The following is a 13,154-nucleotide window of genomic DNA, read 5'->3' on the forward strand; positions in this document are numbered from 1 at the left end:
ATCTCGCTACCAATTGCTAGGATGAATGCCTTGCATAGTCAACAAGACGGAAAGCGTGCCTACTGGTCTGCCGTTAGGATCACCTAATACGAAGAATTTGGCATACGCTTGTACATCTCAGCCCTAACCATTTCTGCTTTCGCTTACATGAAAGAAATCGTCGACCAGCCAAGGCATGGATGCGGCTTCCTCCCGCGGCGAACTGCCGCCCCTGGTACCGGTAGAGCGGGTGTGGCTTTCGGTCCGCGCCGCCACGCTTGACTACCTTCACAAAAGTCCCATCCGCTGCCGTAGCGTCCCCCTTAGCAGCGCAGTAACCTCATGCAGAGCGTGCTCCTGATCCGATATCGCCCTAAAAACTGGCGCTGCTTCCTTCTTGAAGCTCGCGGGGAGCGCGCATGCAGTGCATGCGTTCGAGGGTTTCTCCGACCCAACACCCAGGCCATCGCTGGCGCGCATACACTGCGGCTGCTGAGTAGGAGCCAAAGAGCTCAATGAAGTTGACTGTCCCGGCGGCCGACAGATTGAGCATAGCCCGAGCGCCGCGTCGCAGTCACGCAGGAGGTCAAGTGTGATGTTGAACGCAGTATAACTCCTCATACATCTCTCGCTGAGCAGATCCATCCCCCTCAGCTTCATGTTCCTATCATCCTGCACATGTGAGAGCTGTGATTGGATTTCATGTCCCATCGGCATATGATCTCTTATATTCGCAAACGCGCTGATGTATAGTTTGCGCAGGCTCACGTAGCAGCTCAGCAGCAGCAGCGTCGTTGACATATCAGCTGTGGATGGCGCTCTGTTCTGTGAGGACGCCACGAAACTCTGAGAAAGATGCCGTATGTGACCTATGGGGTAGTCGTCGATGGATTGAGTGCGGATGTCACTGCGGAGCAGCTGTAGACACTCGCCCAATTCTACGGCAAGATTGGTGAGGCTGAGCACGCACTGCGCAGAAAGCGCGTCGCGCTGCTCAGAGAAGGGTGACGAATGCGTTGGCCAGAGAGATACGGTCGAATCGATGGAGGGGACATCCCAGTCTCCCCAGGGTAGTTCGGTACCCACTATGTCCAGCGCATCGGAGTAACAGAAGGGATCTGCGTTCTCAGACTGGATCTCTCGGACGCGCACGCCATTGGGCATGGGGCTCCCCTCACTCGTGACCGACACCTGGTCTTCCATCCGTACATCTGGCGCGGACATACGGTCGTGAGGGTCTGCGGGCTCCTGGGAGTTGTCTTGCCCGGCCGCAGAGCGTTTAGACGAATTGGTCCGCCGACTGTACGTGCATGGGAGTTTTGCCTTTGAGCACCGCTCGCAGGGTTCGTGGGACTCGGTGCCGTTAGAGGGGCATTTCAGCTTCATGTAGCGGCAGCGGTCACAGGAGGAGCGGAAGGCGAGGAAGTTGCTTGGATGGGACTCGATCTCCATCTTCCCCACTTGAACTAGATTGAGGTTGAAGAAGAAAGAAGATATAGCAATGACTACGGAACATCAACTCAGGATCGAAGAAAATGCGGTAATTTAGACTGACAAACAGGCAGAACAAGCATTCTCACGTCAGCTATGCAGCCACAATCTCACTGTCCTTCTCCTCTCGTATTCGCGAGCAAGCTGCACCGAGCTGCACCGCGCTGTATGCATCTACCGGAAGATAGCCTTTCATCCAAGCGCACACAAGAACAGAATAGTGTAACCATTGCTGACGTTTGTTAACGATTAATCACTACTCATGACGATTTTACGATCAGGATGAACAAGCCATTGCGGGTTCTGAAGCCCATCCTCGCCCGTCCCGTGGTGCGTAGCACGTAGCATATCCGGGCCAGCTAGCGCCGGCTAAATCCCACATTGCAAAAGCTTCATGGACGGGCCGCTGCTCTGCCAAGCAATCGCCAATTAGGTAATGTCAGATGAATCGTCGGACCGAAGATAAAAGTGTTGATATGCATCACATGAGCTTAGACGTAGTTATCTAGCGTTACCCATAAAGTACTGTATGTCAAGAATAGCTACCTAACGTAGCGCGCTTACGTTGGCTGACGATTGGGTTGGAAAATGATCTTGGATTTTTGAGATACATAACAGACAGTATTGTTCGAGGACATGGATTGATGACGATAGAGCTATGGTCAAAATGACATCAAGAGGAGTTTTGTCATCTGCGATTGTGCGACGATAGTGAATCGTTATCATGAATATTGCCGTAACAGTCGCCTTTTCCCTACGTAGCACCGGGAGGAAAGTCAAAACCGATAAGGTTTGTGGCGTCGGGGTCAAAGAGCAACTTTGGCTGCGCCTTAGTGCGCAGATGCTTGTAGAGGTAATCGACCTTTGTTGTAAAATCGCTGATGTCCGGGCGGTGTTTACGGATCACGTCGTTCTCGAGTAGCTTGTCGAACACCTCTACTATAGCGTCGTGTGTGTTTGCTTGTGAAAACATGGGAGGCGTCAACTCTCAACGTCAAGTCCCATCTTAGTTTGCGTGGCGACGTTAGTGAGTAGGGCTGAACACTGTAAGTCAGAATGTTTATACCAATGTATGAGTGTATCAACTTACTGCGCGCCGACAGAGCTCGACACTTTTATTGAGATGTATCGTTTCGATCCTTGAAATTGGCTGCCGTAACAATCCACGCATATTGAGGGCTGTCATGATAGTCTGGGTATACGCATCGGACGAGGTGGAGACATTTATCCGTGTTCAGAGTGACCAGTAGGGTAACGCGAAGAAGGTCGAAGAGGGTTACTTGCAGGGAAACGTAATCAAGGCTATCTGATCGTTGTCAGACTTGCTACTATCAGATGATACGGGGTGCAAGAGGTAGTAGAGTTTTGGTATAGGGTCTAGTAAGGATAGACGAGTCGTTGTCCCTTAGACACTAATCTTGTCTCTTTATTTATATTCGCACTAGCTAGGGTCACATGACAAGAAGAAGCACCGTGTCCTAACAATCGTGCTCGGTCTTGTTTCATGTGCGGGCCTCACGATTCTTCTTCTCTTCTTTTCGTCAAGAGAATTAGTATGAGGAATGAAGACCTGGACGATGATACCTCCCCCCGAAACTTGTCAAGCTCACGAACCGTGAAGCTCAAGACAGAATGCTGAGCAGGGGTCAAACCAAGTTATTCCAACATCTCCTTATTCTGCATCTCATCATCGCGATTGGCCTTCTCTACTTGTTCTTCCTCGTCTTCCATATGTTGCACAGGAATATGTGCAGACTGAAACAGCATCTGATCCTCCAAGACGTTTTCTTTCGATCGCCCCGACCAATCTTCTCGACCTTATCTGTTGCTGGCGAAGCAACACCATTAACCTTCTTCTCTTCTTGGCCTGAGTATTCTGTACATCCCGCATATCATCAGATTCCTCCTCAATGTCGGATGAAGCTGGACCTTGAATGCATGGAGTGCTCATAGTTTGGCAGGCGAAGGTTGGTCTATAAGTCTTGTTGACCGATCGCTGTTATATCGACGCAGCTGTTGGTCGCGAAGGCTTTGAGATTCTCTTCTCGGTGGGTGCAGTCTTTACATGCTTCGCTTTTGGCGCTGGTGGCTCAGGGTCGGAGGTGAAACCTCGAGACCGGGCGCGCGTAGCTCTGGCATGGTGCACTCTTGCTCAGGTTCAGCGATGGCTCGCTTCTTGCCATCGACATCGCGCTTTTGACCCGCAGTTGTGGATAAGAGCAAAGGGGGAAAACAAGCGCATAATGACGGCATATGAAGACGAAAAAAGAGTGTAGGACGCGAGATAATATGATGTGGGGTTAAGATAAAAGAGTAGTGTGTAGGAGAACCTGCGCTAATTTTAAATTGCAGTAGAATCATACGCAGTTGCTTCGAGGTAGGCCATAAACGCGTTCTCTTAGGTAGGCAGACGTGGTGGATATAAATGTTGACTAGGCCTTCCTAGCTTTAGTTTTCGCTAGTGCGTCTTGTTCTCGCAGCGATGGTAATATGTGCGGAGAAATCCCTAACATCTGCCTGTGCGCAGTCTCTTCCCTGACCTTCAGCTTCAGAAACTGGATTGATGTGCTTGGCCATAGCTTAACATGCTTGCTGCCTTATTTTACTCCAATCCCTAGCGGGATACCTTCTTTGTCTATCTAGCATTCCGCGCAGTATCGCTTCCTCGTCACATGCTGGATGTGTCCTAGCTAATGTTCGCGCAGCTCATTTGTTCCATTGGCTGATACTCTATCGCTCAGTGTGAGGTGAGGAGGGCGCGTTCTGCTTCGCGGCGGTAGCAGTTGGGAGGGTGGAGGCAGCCTCGCATGTAGACACCGGTGCAAGATGACATTTTGGGCTTCGGGAGGACGATAAGGGCTGCCATGGTCGTTGCGAAGCTCCACATCGTTCTTTTAAGAAATGGGAAGACGCGTGTCGCGATGAGCGGAGGGCTTGGAAGAGTTGTCGTGAATGAGACGTCGCAATCGCTGGTGGTGTTGACAATTGGCCCAATGGTGGCGGGGGAAGTGTATGCGCACTTCGGGTCACTGGCATTGTCAGCGGTATTGCTTGAGGGCCCCCATGAAAGCGCAATGAACGAGTCTGCCACTGATATGAGTGAAGCATCACAAGCCTCTTTGTTGGGTCGGTCTGGCCTCCTTCATGTCCTTGTTGAGGCCTCTATCCTTTGATGTGTCGTCCGGCTCGCCTCTACCAGCAGCCGGGGTGTTGAAGACACTGGTACCTACGCGTTCGATATAGCCGATGCGGACGCTGCAACGCGGTTAAAGTGTCTTGCAAACTCATCGCGGGTCTCAAAGCGATCCTCGAGCGTGAGATCGGGGTATAGGTGGGCAATTTAAAGCCTCAGGCGGCGTTTCAAGAGCTTACGAGATTGTTTGCTCCAGGTCAAGAAGTAGTCGCTCGTCCCATCAGTATGGCGTCCGTATAGATGCATCATATGGTTGAGAGCGGGCGAGTAAGTCATGAGGTAGCTCGGAGCTTGCGAGCTCCCTCGCCGTTGATTGGTCACTGCTGCTCCTCCGTGTTCACCACGCACCTCTCCCCTTGTTCTAAGAAGACACTAACATCTATATAGCGAAACGACTACCAACCATGCGTATCGCCAGCTGGAATCACATTAATGCGGCCACAGAAAGCAATGAAGGTTCACCACAATTTGACGAAGACGATATGTTCATATGTGTCAGGTACACACTGTCGGTGACTAACGCTGAAACTCACCCATCTGCTCCAGCTCATATCGATGCATCTGTGTCTTCGTCTCCATAGTCGCAGTGAAGATCTGATCCGGAAGGCCCGTGTTGCTGTCTCTCCGGCCAGCTTTGTCTTCCGCCCCCTCCAGACCTATCACCAGCCGCAAAACACGTAGCGCTTCTTCAGTATTACTGACAGAGTCCGCTCTCCAAGCCACATGCTCATCGGGACGAACAAGAACGATATTGCACCCCCAGATGCTACGCGCATGCCCCTCATCCCGGAGATCAACATGCTCGAGTGGGACCGAAAGCGAAGCAGCAGCGTCAAGGAATAGCTGAGCACTATGCATACTTGAGTCTGCGAATGTGACAAGCGACCAGTCCATGCCGAGATGATCGAAGATGGCAGAACCGTCCGATAAGAACACATGGGGCGCTCGACTACCCGGCCACGTCGAAGGCGTATACTGTGACGCTCGAAAGGGCGGTTTGACCTCACCCGGCTGCGGTATCTGGAGAACATAAGACTCGTAGACATACCCCATCTCGATACCAAAGTCCTTGTTCTCGCCATCATGTTCTTGGTAGTGCTCATGCAGTTGTCTTCGTAGCGCTCGACCCTCCTCTGTGGGCCAATCAACGCGATGAGGATCTCCACCTTCAAAGAACTGAGCGACGTCAGAGTGAACTTTCATGTGTACACCCGAGTGCTCTACATTGCGTAGCGCTACAGGCCGACGCTCGGATGTATAGGATTCCATTAGTCCACGCCCACCATACTTCATCGCAACGGCCAGCTTCCAGCCTAAGTCGTACGCATCTCCGATACCCATGTTCATGCCATACCCTCCAGTAGGAATATTCTGATGGGCCGCATCTCCAGCGATGAAGACGCGATGGTCAGGCGTAGCCCAAGTCCTCGCAACAGCGATGCTTGGGCGCTATGTTGAGCGCACTAGGACCTCGTCAATTTTGATTCTGTATTTCCCGTTCAGGCCGCCGAGGACGGTGTATACCGCTTCTTCCGAAGTAATGGCTGATGTGTCGGTCCCGAGGGGGAGGAAGTAGTGGACAGTCCATGTTTCGATTTCGTCTTGGGCGATCATTGCGCCGCCAAAAATCCCCGGTTCAACCATGAAAAAGGTGTGCCAGAATTGGCCTTGCTTCTGGATACGCGTTAGATCGCGCGATTTGAAGTGAACGAGAAGTACGCATGTATGTCTGTGATCGATTGGTTAGCTTCAATCATGCTCGAAGATGATGATGAACTTACATCGGTCCACCATCGAGCGGCATCTCTAACGATCTCCTCACTATACTTGACGCGCCATCGCACCCCACCGCATACTCGGAGATAAACATCCTGCTCTCCCCATTCTTGAGCTCTATTGCTCTAGTCCTCACTTTGCCTTCCTTTACTTCAACATGTTCGACCTTCCACCCAAACCTCGCATCAATCATCTCATCCCTCTCACATCTCTCCTTCAACCACTTCTCAAATTTGACCTGACTGAGTCTCTGCCACGGCTCTCTCGGCATAGACCCATCGTTTTTTTGTTGTATTTTCCGCCGGAACTCGTCAACACTAGGTAATTCCCACTTGGTCACACATTCCTCCGCCGCAAGACCTGATGATACCAGCACATTGTGTGACTTATCGGATGGTACACCAAGTAATCGCATCTCTTCCGAAAGTCCAAGACGCCGTAACATCTCCATAGACTGCGCGTTGGTGAGATCCATTTTCGGCCATTTTGTTGTTGTTTCGTTGCGCTCGAGGAGGATGGAGCGGATGCCGTGGTGGGATAAGACGGTAGCGAGCAGAAGGCCTATTGGGCCGCCGCCTACTATCAGGATGTTATTTGTGGGGAGAGGCTCTTCATGAGTTGACATTCTGGGGAGGGTTATGCAGATTTGAGATAGGTGTGCCAGTGAGTACAGGTTGAGTTTCTTGCATTCACGGCTTATTACTTTGGCATCGCGACTATGCTTGTATGGCTCATTCCCGAAAGGATGATCGGTATTTAATGGCTGCGTAGCGTTCTTTCTTGCGGGCGCTTTTCGGGACTCAGCCTCCGCTGCGCGGGGGACTACATTGCTCCGGTGCGGGGATGTGAAAGCCACCGGACGATATGCGCCAGGTATCGCGGGAAATATATTACAGATTGTGTCATGTCACCAAAAAATATTGAGCGCCGCTAGCTTGGTCTGATTCCTGGCCTTCTCTCGCGTTGTCGATATCACGCGGTGCGCTCCATCCACACTTCTACTCTATTCGCTCAAAGGATAGCATCCTTCAAACACCTCACTCGTTTCCGGAATGCCTCGTCACAGATATACTACGGCGATCTAGAGACGGTAGATACTCCCAATGCAACACTTGTCGGCAGTACAGTGCAGGTGTTCGATGGAGACAGCCTTTGGGATCCAAACTTTCACCTCACAAGTCGATCAGAGACAATAGCTGAGGTCAGTCAGTTGCTGTAACTCTTGTCAAGTTTGAAAAGATGTTGATAGTCTGTCGCAGGTGCTGTGCCCGCTTCCTTCAGTACCGATGTTTTTGTGTGTTGGCTTGAACTATCGGCAACATGCAAATGAAGCGGGGATGGCCATCACACATTATCCTGTTATCTTCACGAAGCCTTCCGATGCGCTTGCTGGCCCGTTCGAAGACATACTTATCCACCCTGAGTGCAAGTGGATGGACTACGAGGTACGTCCCGTTATCACAGGATGTCTTTCATCACTTACTGACCTCTCCAGGCTGAGCTGTGCTTCGTCATCGGAAAAGACTGCAAGAATGTGTCAGAGAGTGAAGACGCCATGCAATACGTCCTCGGCTATACCGCAGGCAACGACGTATCTTCGCGGTACTGGCAAGCTTCGGAAAGATCAGGCAACCAGCATGGCAGCGCAAAGTCGTTTCACAAGTTTGCGCCTATCGGTCCTGTCATCACCTCACCGGGTGTCATTCGCAACCCTCACAAGTTGGCTATCAAGTCTTTCGTCAATGGTCAAGTAAGACAGCAGGCTTGTACGGATGATCTTATTTACGATATTCCAGCTATCCTCAGACATATTAGCAGAGGAACTACCCTTCGCAAGGGGACAGTGGTAATGACTGGTACACCAAGTGGTGTTGCAGCTTTCATGAAGCCTCCTGCTTGGCTGGAGGATGGTGATGTGGTGGAGGTTGAGGTTGAGAAGATTGGGAGACTGAGAAACAAGATGGTCATTGAGAAGTAGGAATGAGCATTATGATCATTCAAAAGCTATAGCATGTGGTTCGGTAAACCACGAGGTCCAATTTCAGGACGTTTCATCAGAGCCTCCTCCTTTTCTCCGTTTTGCAGACGCGTGATGAAGTCTTCCGGGTCAAAGTCTACACCTATGGGGTTCTCGGCGAAAGCCTTGGTCTTCATAAACTCCGTGGCATCATGTGCATTCTTAAAATTGTCGACCTGCGTCTCGATCTCATTGCCATCAGGATCACGGTAATAGATAGACGTGGTGGGTCCATGGTTGACAGACCAAAGCGGTAAGATGTTCTTCTGTTTACGTTGTCGATAAGAAACCAGAAGATCGGACAATGAGTCGAAGGCAAAGGCAATGTGCTCGAGGCCGCAAGTACCTCGGGCTTTAGCCTGGGTTCCGGGCGCTTGGATGAGGGCAATGCGGTGATGTTCGTCGTCGTAGGAAAGGAATGCTATCATCTCGTTCTCATACCCGATGTGCGCGCCGAGGAAGTCAGCGTAGAAGCGCACCATGTTTTGTAGGTTGTTCGTACGAAGGACAACATGCGCAAGTTTGCTCGGGGGTTTCACGACGGACGCAGGCTCGTCAAAGTTGGTCGCCATGGTATCGATAAGCAGTAGTTAATGGAAGATTAGTAGAACTGAACATTCCCCAGATTGCGGAGTGCTTTTCGTAACTTTATAGCAACATGATGCGTCTCACCTCCAGAAAGCGTAGAACATTCAGCTCAGTAAGATGGTGTTCATCCATTGCATCTTCTTGCGGTGGTTAAGCGATAGGATCGTGACGCGAGTCGGAAGCAATTGCTTCCGGCTGACCAATCGGGACGGGCAGGGGTCGTGGCTTATCACCCTTCGTCACTATCCATGACTTACCGCTTACGTCGCATGGGCCAATCCCCAGGCTTCGCGCCGGGGCCGGATGAATCCAATGCTGCGCGCGCCTCATAGATTCCGGCGCACAATGAAGCTACTACATTCGGACGCGCAAGTTTCCTCTCTCACTTCTTCACGCTCCGGATTGCGGTCCACTCTTCGTGCTTCAGGATGCCTGTCAGCCCGCCACCCTCTGGAGACGACTCGAACAGTCAAACGCGTCGCCGCAACGGGATGCAGAAGGCTGTTGTGGCATGTGACAGATGTCGCGTGAAGAAGATCAAATGCAAGTCGCTCGAATCTTGGCGAGTAGCCGATAGAAAATTGACCCTGCTGTAGGCGACGGTGCTAGTCCTTGTCATAGCTGTCAGACCATTAGTGTCGACTGCTACTTTTCCCGTACAGTCAGACGCTATCGAGGTGCATCGACTGCTAAATCACAGACTCTGCAACGACGACTGGGTGATGCGGAGCGTCTGCTGCAGGCCGCTGGACTTCTAGAACATCTGGAAGCACCGCCCTCAATCGTAGAGCATAACGACCAGCACGGCATACCGGTCTCACATCAGATTACCGCCGGCAGTCACGAAGCGAATGCGGAGATCTCTCATGGCGCTGCGATTCGCAGCTATGGCGATACGTCTCCCGACACGTACCAACACATCAGTCAATCGCCAACGAGGCTGGGCTTGGAGAATGAGCCATTGTCGCAAAATGTAACTTCCTTATCAGATGAGGAACACCAATCACCTGATGTTTCAGAGCCACCTAGCCGTGACGAACTTCACGGCCCTAGTACTTTTGCTTCTATCTGTGAGGATTCTGGAGTAGCCTGGATAGCGTCACGAATTGGTGTCTCAAACTATGCTACGTGCGCTACTTCATTCATGTCAACTATCAGTCGTAAGCTCAAACTTCGCAAACGTTAAAGTCAGCAAAGATTACCTGACCCACCAATGGCAACTGCTTGGCTTTATACCACGGGTGAGTCTATGTCAACTCAACGCCGGTGCTAGCTGAGCTCACGTTCATCGGCACAGCCTACTTTGACGAGAGTGTTGAAGCTACATATCACACGATCGATCGAACGGATTTCGAAATGCGCATTAGAAAGCATTACAACGATTCAGTTCACGATGAGAATCCTGGTTGGTACGCGCTACGCAACGTTGTTTTTGCAAGCGGATGCAGAATTGCGACATTCAAATCGTGCGACTGGACGGAAGCTCAAGCTCGAGCACAAGGATACTTCGATAACGCACTTTCCGTGGAAGCTGATTTGCTGCATGGAACGCCAGGACTTATCGGAATTCAGGCGCTGTTGATCATGGTACGTGGACAAAGTCCACTTCCGGTGAGTCAATACTAACGTCAAAGGCATTCTTTGCCGAGGGTTTAGGGGGCGCAAAATTGGCATACATGCTTATCGGTTGTGCCATCCGCCTAGCGTATGCAAGAGGCCTCCATCTTCAACCAACCTCGACATCCATATCGTTTGGTGAATCCGAGAGACGAAGCTGGATATTTTGGAATCTATACTGCATCGAAAAGCACCTGACGATCCGGGCGGGACGTCCATCGGTAAGATCTGTTCACATATTAGTATCGTCTAAAAGCTCACATCGACTCTAGGTAATCGATGACGACGATATCAGTTGTGCTTTGCCGTCATGGGCGCCGAATGCAAGCTCCAGCTTTGTGAAATGCTTTCGGAAGATTGTCGATTAAGCCAGGTTTTCTTCGACTATCGCAAGGAGCTTCACCACCGTGAAGGCCCACCAACAATCCTTGCGAGAGAAAGCTTGTCTGGTGAAAAGATTCAACACAGACCTAGAATCCTGGTACGTCAGCCTGCCTATAGAGTTTCAGGTTGGTTCTTCAATCGACAGCAGAAGCATAGCGCAGGGTCTACGTGTAGAGCATCTCATGTACCTCCATCTTTCCTACCACGGTAATATGGCTGCAATTCACTCTATTCTTGGCCATCCATGGAATCTTTGCAACGCATTATCTATTCAGCGCGACGACGCGATCGTTCGAGATCAGATTGAGGCTAGTAACAACGCATTGGCAGATGCGTCGCGAAGCATCATCCTCCTCACACGGCTTATTTCTGTAGACGCTGTCGCTCCAGTGTGGTAAGTCCAAAAGTAACTCGCGGTTTCATTCTCTAATTTTGATCATCTCTAGGCTTGTGTGGTACTAACCTCTGATCGGCATGATCAATATGTTCATATCGATACTCACAACGCCTGCTGCGGAGGCAACTGAGAAAAGCATCGCTATCATCGATATGGCTGCTGGCTACTTCGCGTATCTCGACTACTCCACAGATGCCATCTTTTCTTTTGAACTAGTGAAGAATCTGGCGCAATGGGCTAGGCAAGCAGTTTCTCAATCAGGCGAGCAAATTCCCGCTACGCAGTCCACACACTTTACCACCGAACCAGACGTGCCACCGCCAATGGAAAGCTTCCTTGTAGACTCAATCCTTGATGTAAGCCCTTGCTACTTGATGGTTTGTCAGCCAACTGAACTTGCGTAGACGGGAATCGACATCGATGGAATGGACTTGGGTGATTGGCCGGCTTTTCTTCCTCGCTTGCCGCAATTCACAACTTGATCTTGACAGGTGGCACACGGCTTACGAGGATTAACGCCCGTTTGCTACTTACATCAACACCATCCGATCGCAAATTCTCACGTCATGGTCTTGAGCTCTCAAACTACATTGAAGCCTCTCGCAGTGCCACAACTAATGAGTCGGTCCACGTGCTCACTATTGCGAGCGATTGTGACCTTCACGTTCTCCATCGCAAGACTCATATTCTCCTCTACCTATCTCGGTACGCTTGTCTCCTCAGCATCTGAGAGCAACTTCGTTAAGGGCGTCAGATCCTAGAAACATCAACCCAGTTCTGAAATGCAAGCAGACGTACGTCTTACCGCCCAAACTTGATACGACTTTAGCCTAGCAGGTGGTACAGATTCAGCCAACATTCTGGCAGTAAACTCCACGTCTACACACTGTCCATCTGCGACAGTCATCTCCACTCTTCCCAGAAGCATGAGATCCGGGCATTCCGTGTTGTGAACGTACACTCTTTTGACGGAGTGTCTGCGCTTCTTGACCACAGTCCATGCATTCTTGCGTGACTTGCGGATATCTACATGCGAAGTTGTTAGGGATCAAGCAGGTTGTGAGGTGTGTTGTACATACCTGCAGATCCTACGGCTGTGCCAGCTGCCGACACCATCACACCGTCAGGCGTGAACACTTCGTTAGCTAGTGTGTCGCCAGCTTTTTCGGTCGGATCGTTTACTGCTGAAAAGAAGTTTTCTATGAGCACTTTCATATATTCTGGTATTGGAACCACAGGCCAGACTGTATTTGTGATGCTGGAGCTCATCATTTCGTTCCGCGAGCGGTGGCTGGTTCAAACATCGATCATTTAACCCGTGATACACTCATCGTTAACTACATGATATACTAACTACTGGAGCAAGCAATATCCTAGGTCAATGTGCGGCAAAAACGATTCCCCCACCTGAATCCGGCGCAATTTGCTTCCGAAGCCGCTCTGGCCTCGTTCCCCGCACCTGACACACTATTCCGACGCTACACACATATGCCAGCAGCCACGATCATATCAATACCTGGGCTTAGTTGTTTGACTAGTCAAATGCGGGGAGCATTAGCTTCAAGCTTGCGGGGTTCCAGCCGCTACATGTCCCGGTGAAGCGAGTGCGATTTAGGCGAGGTCGAGACGTTCATCATGAGGCGATAGCAATAATCACAACCAACAACAATGCCTTCCACGAAGACATCATCAACATGAATGACTACAGCACT

The 13,154-nt window shown here is 50.8% G+C and overlaps 6 protein-coding genes across 6 annotated transcripts; 2 read left to right on the top strand and 4 right to left on the bottom strand.

Moving 5' to 3' along the window:
• Positions 1-6: 6 nt before the first annotated feature.
• ALTATR162_LOCUS10962 (uncharacterized protein) lies at positions 7-1,203 on the bottom strand (the record flags this gene model as incomplete). Its single annotated transcript, XM_043318602.1, has 3 exons — positions 7-62; positions 115-265; positions 319-1,203. The coding sequence occupies 3 exons, from the start codon at positions 1,201-1,203 to the stop codon at positions 7-9; spliced, it is 1,092 nt and encodes a 363-aa protein (XP_043174537.1).
• Positions 1,204-2,224: 1,021 nt separating this feature from the next.
• Positions 2,225-2,641, bottom strand: ALTATR162_LOCUS10963 (uncharacterized protein; the record flags this gene model as incomplete). Its single annotated transcript, XM_043318603.1, has 3 exons — positions 2,225-2,383; positions 2,442-2,507; positions 2,561-2,641. The coding sequence occupies 3 exons, from the start codon at positions 2,639-2,641 to the stop codon at positions 2,225-2,227; spliced, it is 306 nt and encodes a 101-aa protein (XP_043174538.1).
• A 2,538-nt stretch (positions 2,642-5,179) lies between these two features.
• On the bottom strand, positions 5,180-7,064 carry ALTATR162_LOCUS10964 (uncharacterized protein; the record flags this gene model as incomplete). Its single annotated transcript, XM_043318604.1, has 3 exons — positions 5,180-6,112; positions 6,179-6,392; positions 6,445-7,064. The coding sequence occupies 3 exons, from the start codon at positions 7,062-7,064 to the stop codon at positions 5,180-5,182; spliced, it is 1,767 nt and encodes a 588-aa protein (XP_043174539.1).
• Positions 7,065-7,776: 712 nt separating this feature from the next.
• ALTATR162_LOCUS10965 (uncharacterized protein) lies at positions 7,777-8,417 on the top strand (the record flags this gene model as incomplete). The annotated part of the gene is made up of 2 exons (XM_043318605.1): positions 7,777-7,884; positions 7,935-8,417. The coding sequence occupies 2 exons, from the start codon at positions 7,777-7,779 to the stop codon at positions 8,415-8,417; spliced, it is 591 nt and encodes a 196-aa protein (XP_043174540.1).
• Positions 8,418-8,443: 26 nt separating this feature from the next.
• Positions 8,444-9,028, bottom strand: ALTATR162_LOCUS10966 (uncharacterized protein; the record flags this gene model as incomplete). Its single annotated transcript, XM_043318606.1, has 1 exon — positions 8,444-9,028. One exon carries the CDS (start codon positions 9,026-9,028, stop codon positions 8,444-8,446), a length of 585 nt encoding a protein of 194 aa, XP_043174541.1.
• A 2,500-nt stretch (positions 9,029-11,528) lies between these two features.
• ALTATR162_LOCUS10967 (uncharacterized protein) lies at positions 11,529-11,924 on the top strand (the record flags this gene model as incomplete). The annotated part of the gene is made up of 2 exons (XM_043318607.1): positions 11,529-11,798; positions 11,847-11,924. The coding sequence occupies 2 exons, from the start codon at positions 11,529-11,531 to the stop codon at positions 11,922-11,924; spliced, it is 348 nt and encodes a 115-aa protein (XP_043174542.1).
• Between the last annotated feature and the right edge of the window lie 1,230 nt (positions 11,925-13,154).

Source organism: Alternaria atra, assembly GCF_907166805.1.
Source record: "Alternaria atra isolate CS162 genome assembly, contig: 35, whole genome shotgun sequence".
Classification (NCBI taxonomy): Eukaryota; Fungi; Ascomycota; class Dothideomycetes; order Pleosporales; family Pleosporaceae; genus Alternaria; species Alternaria atra.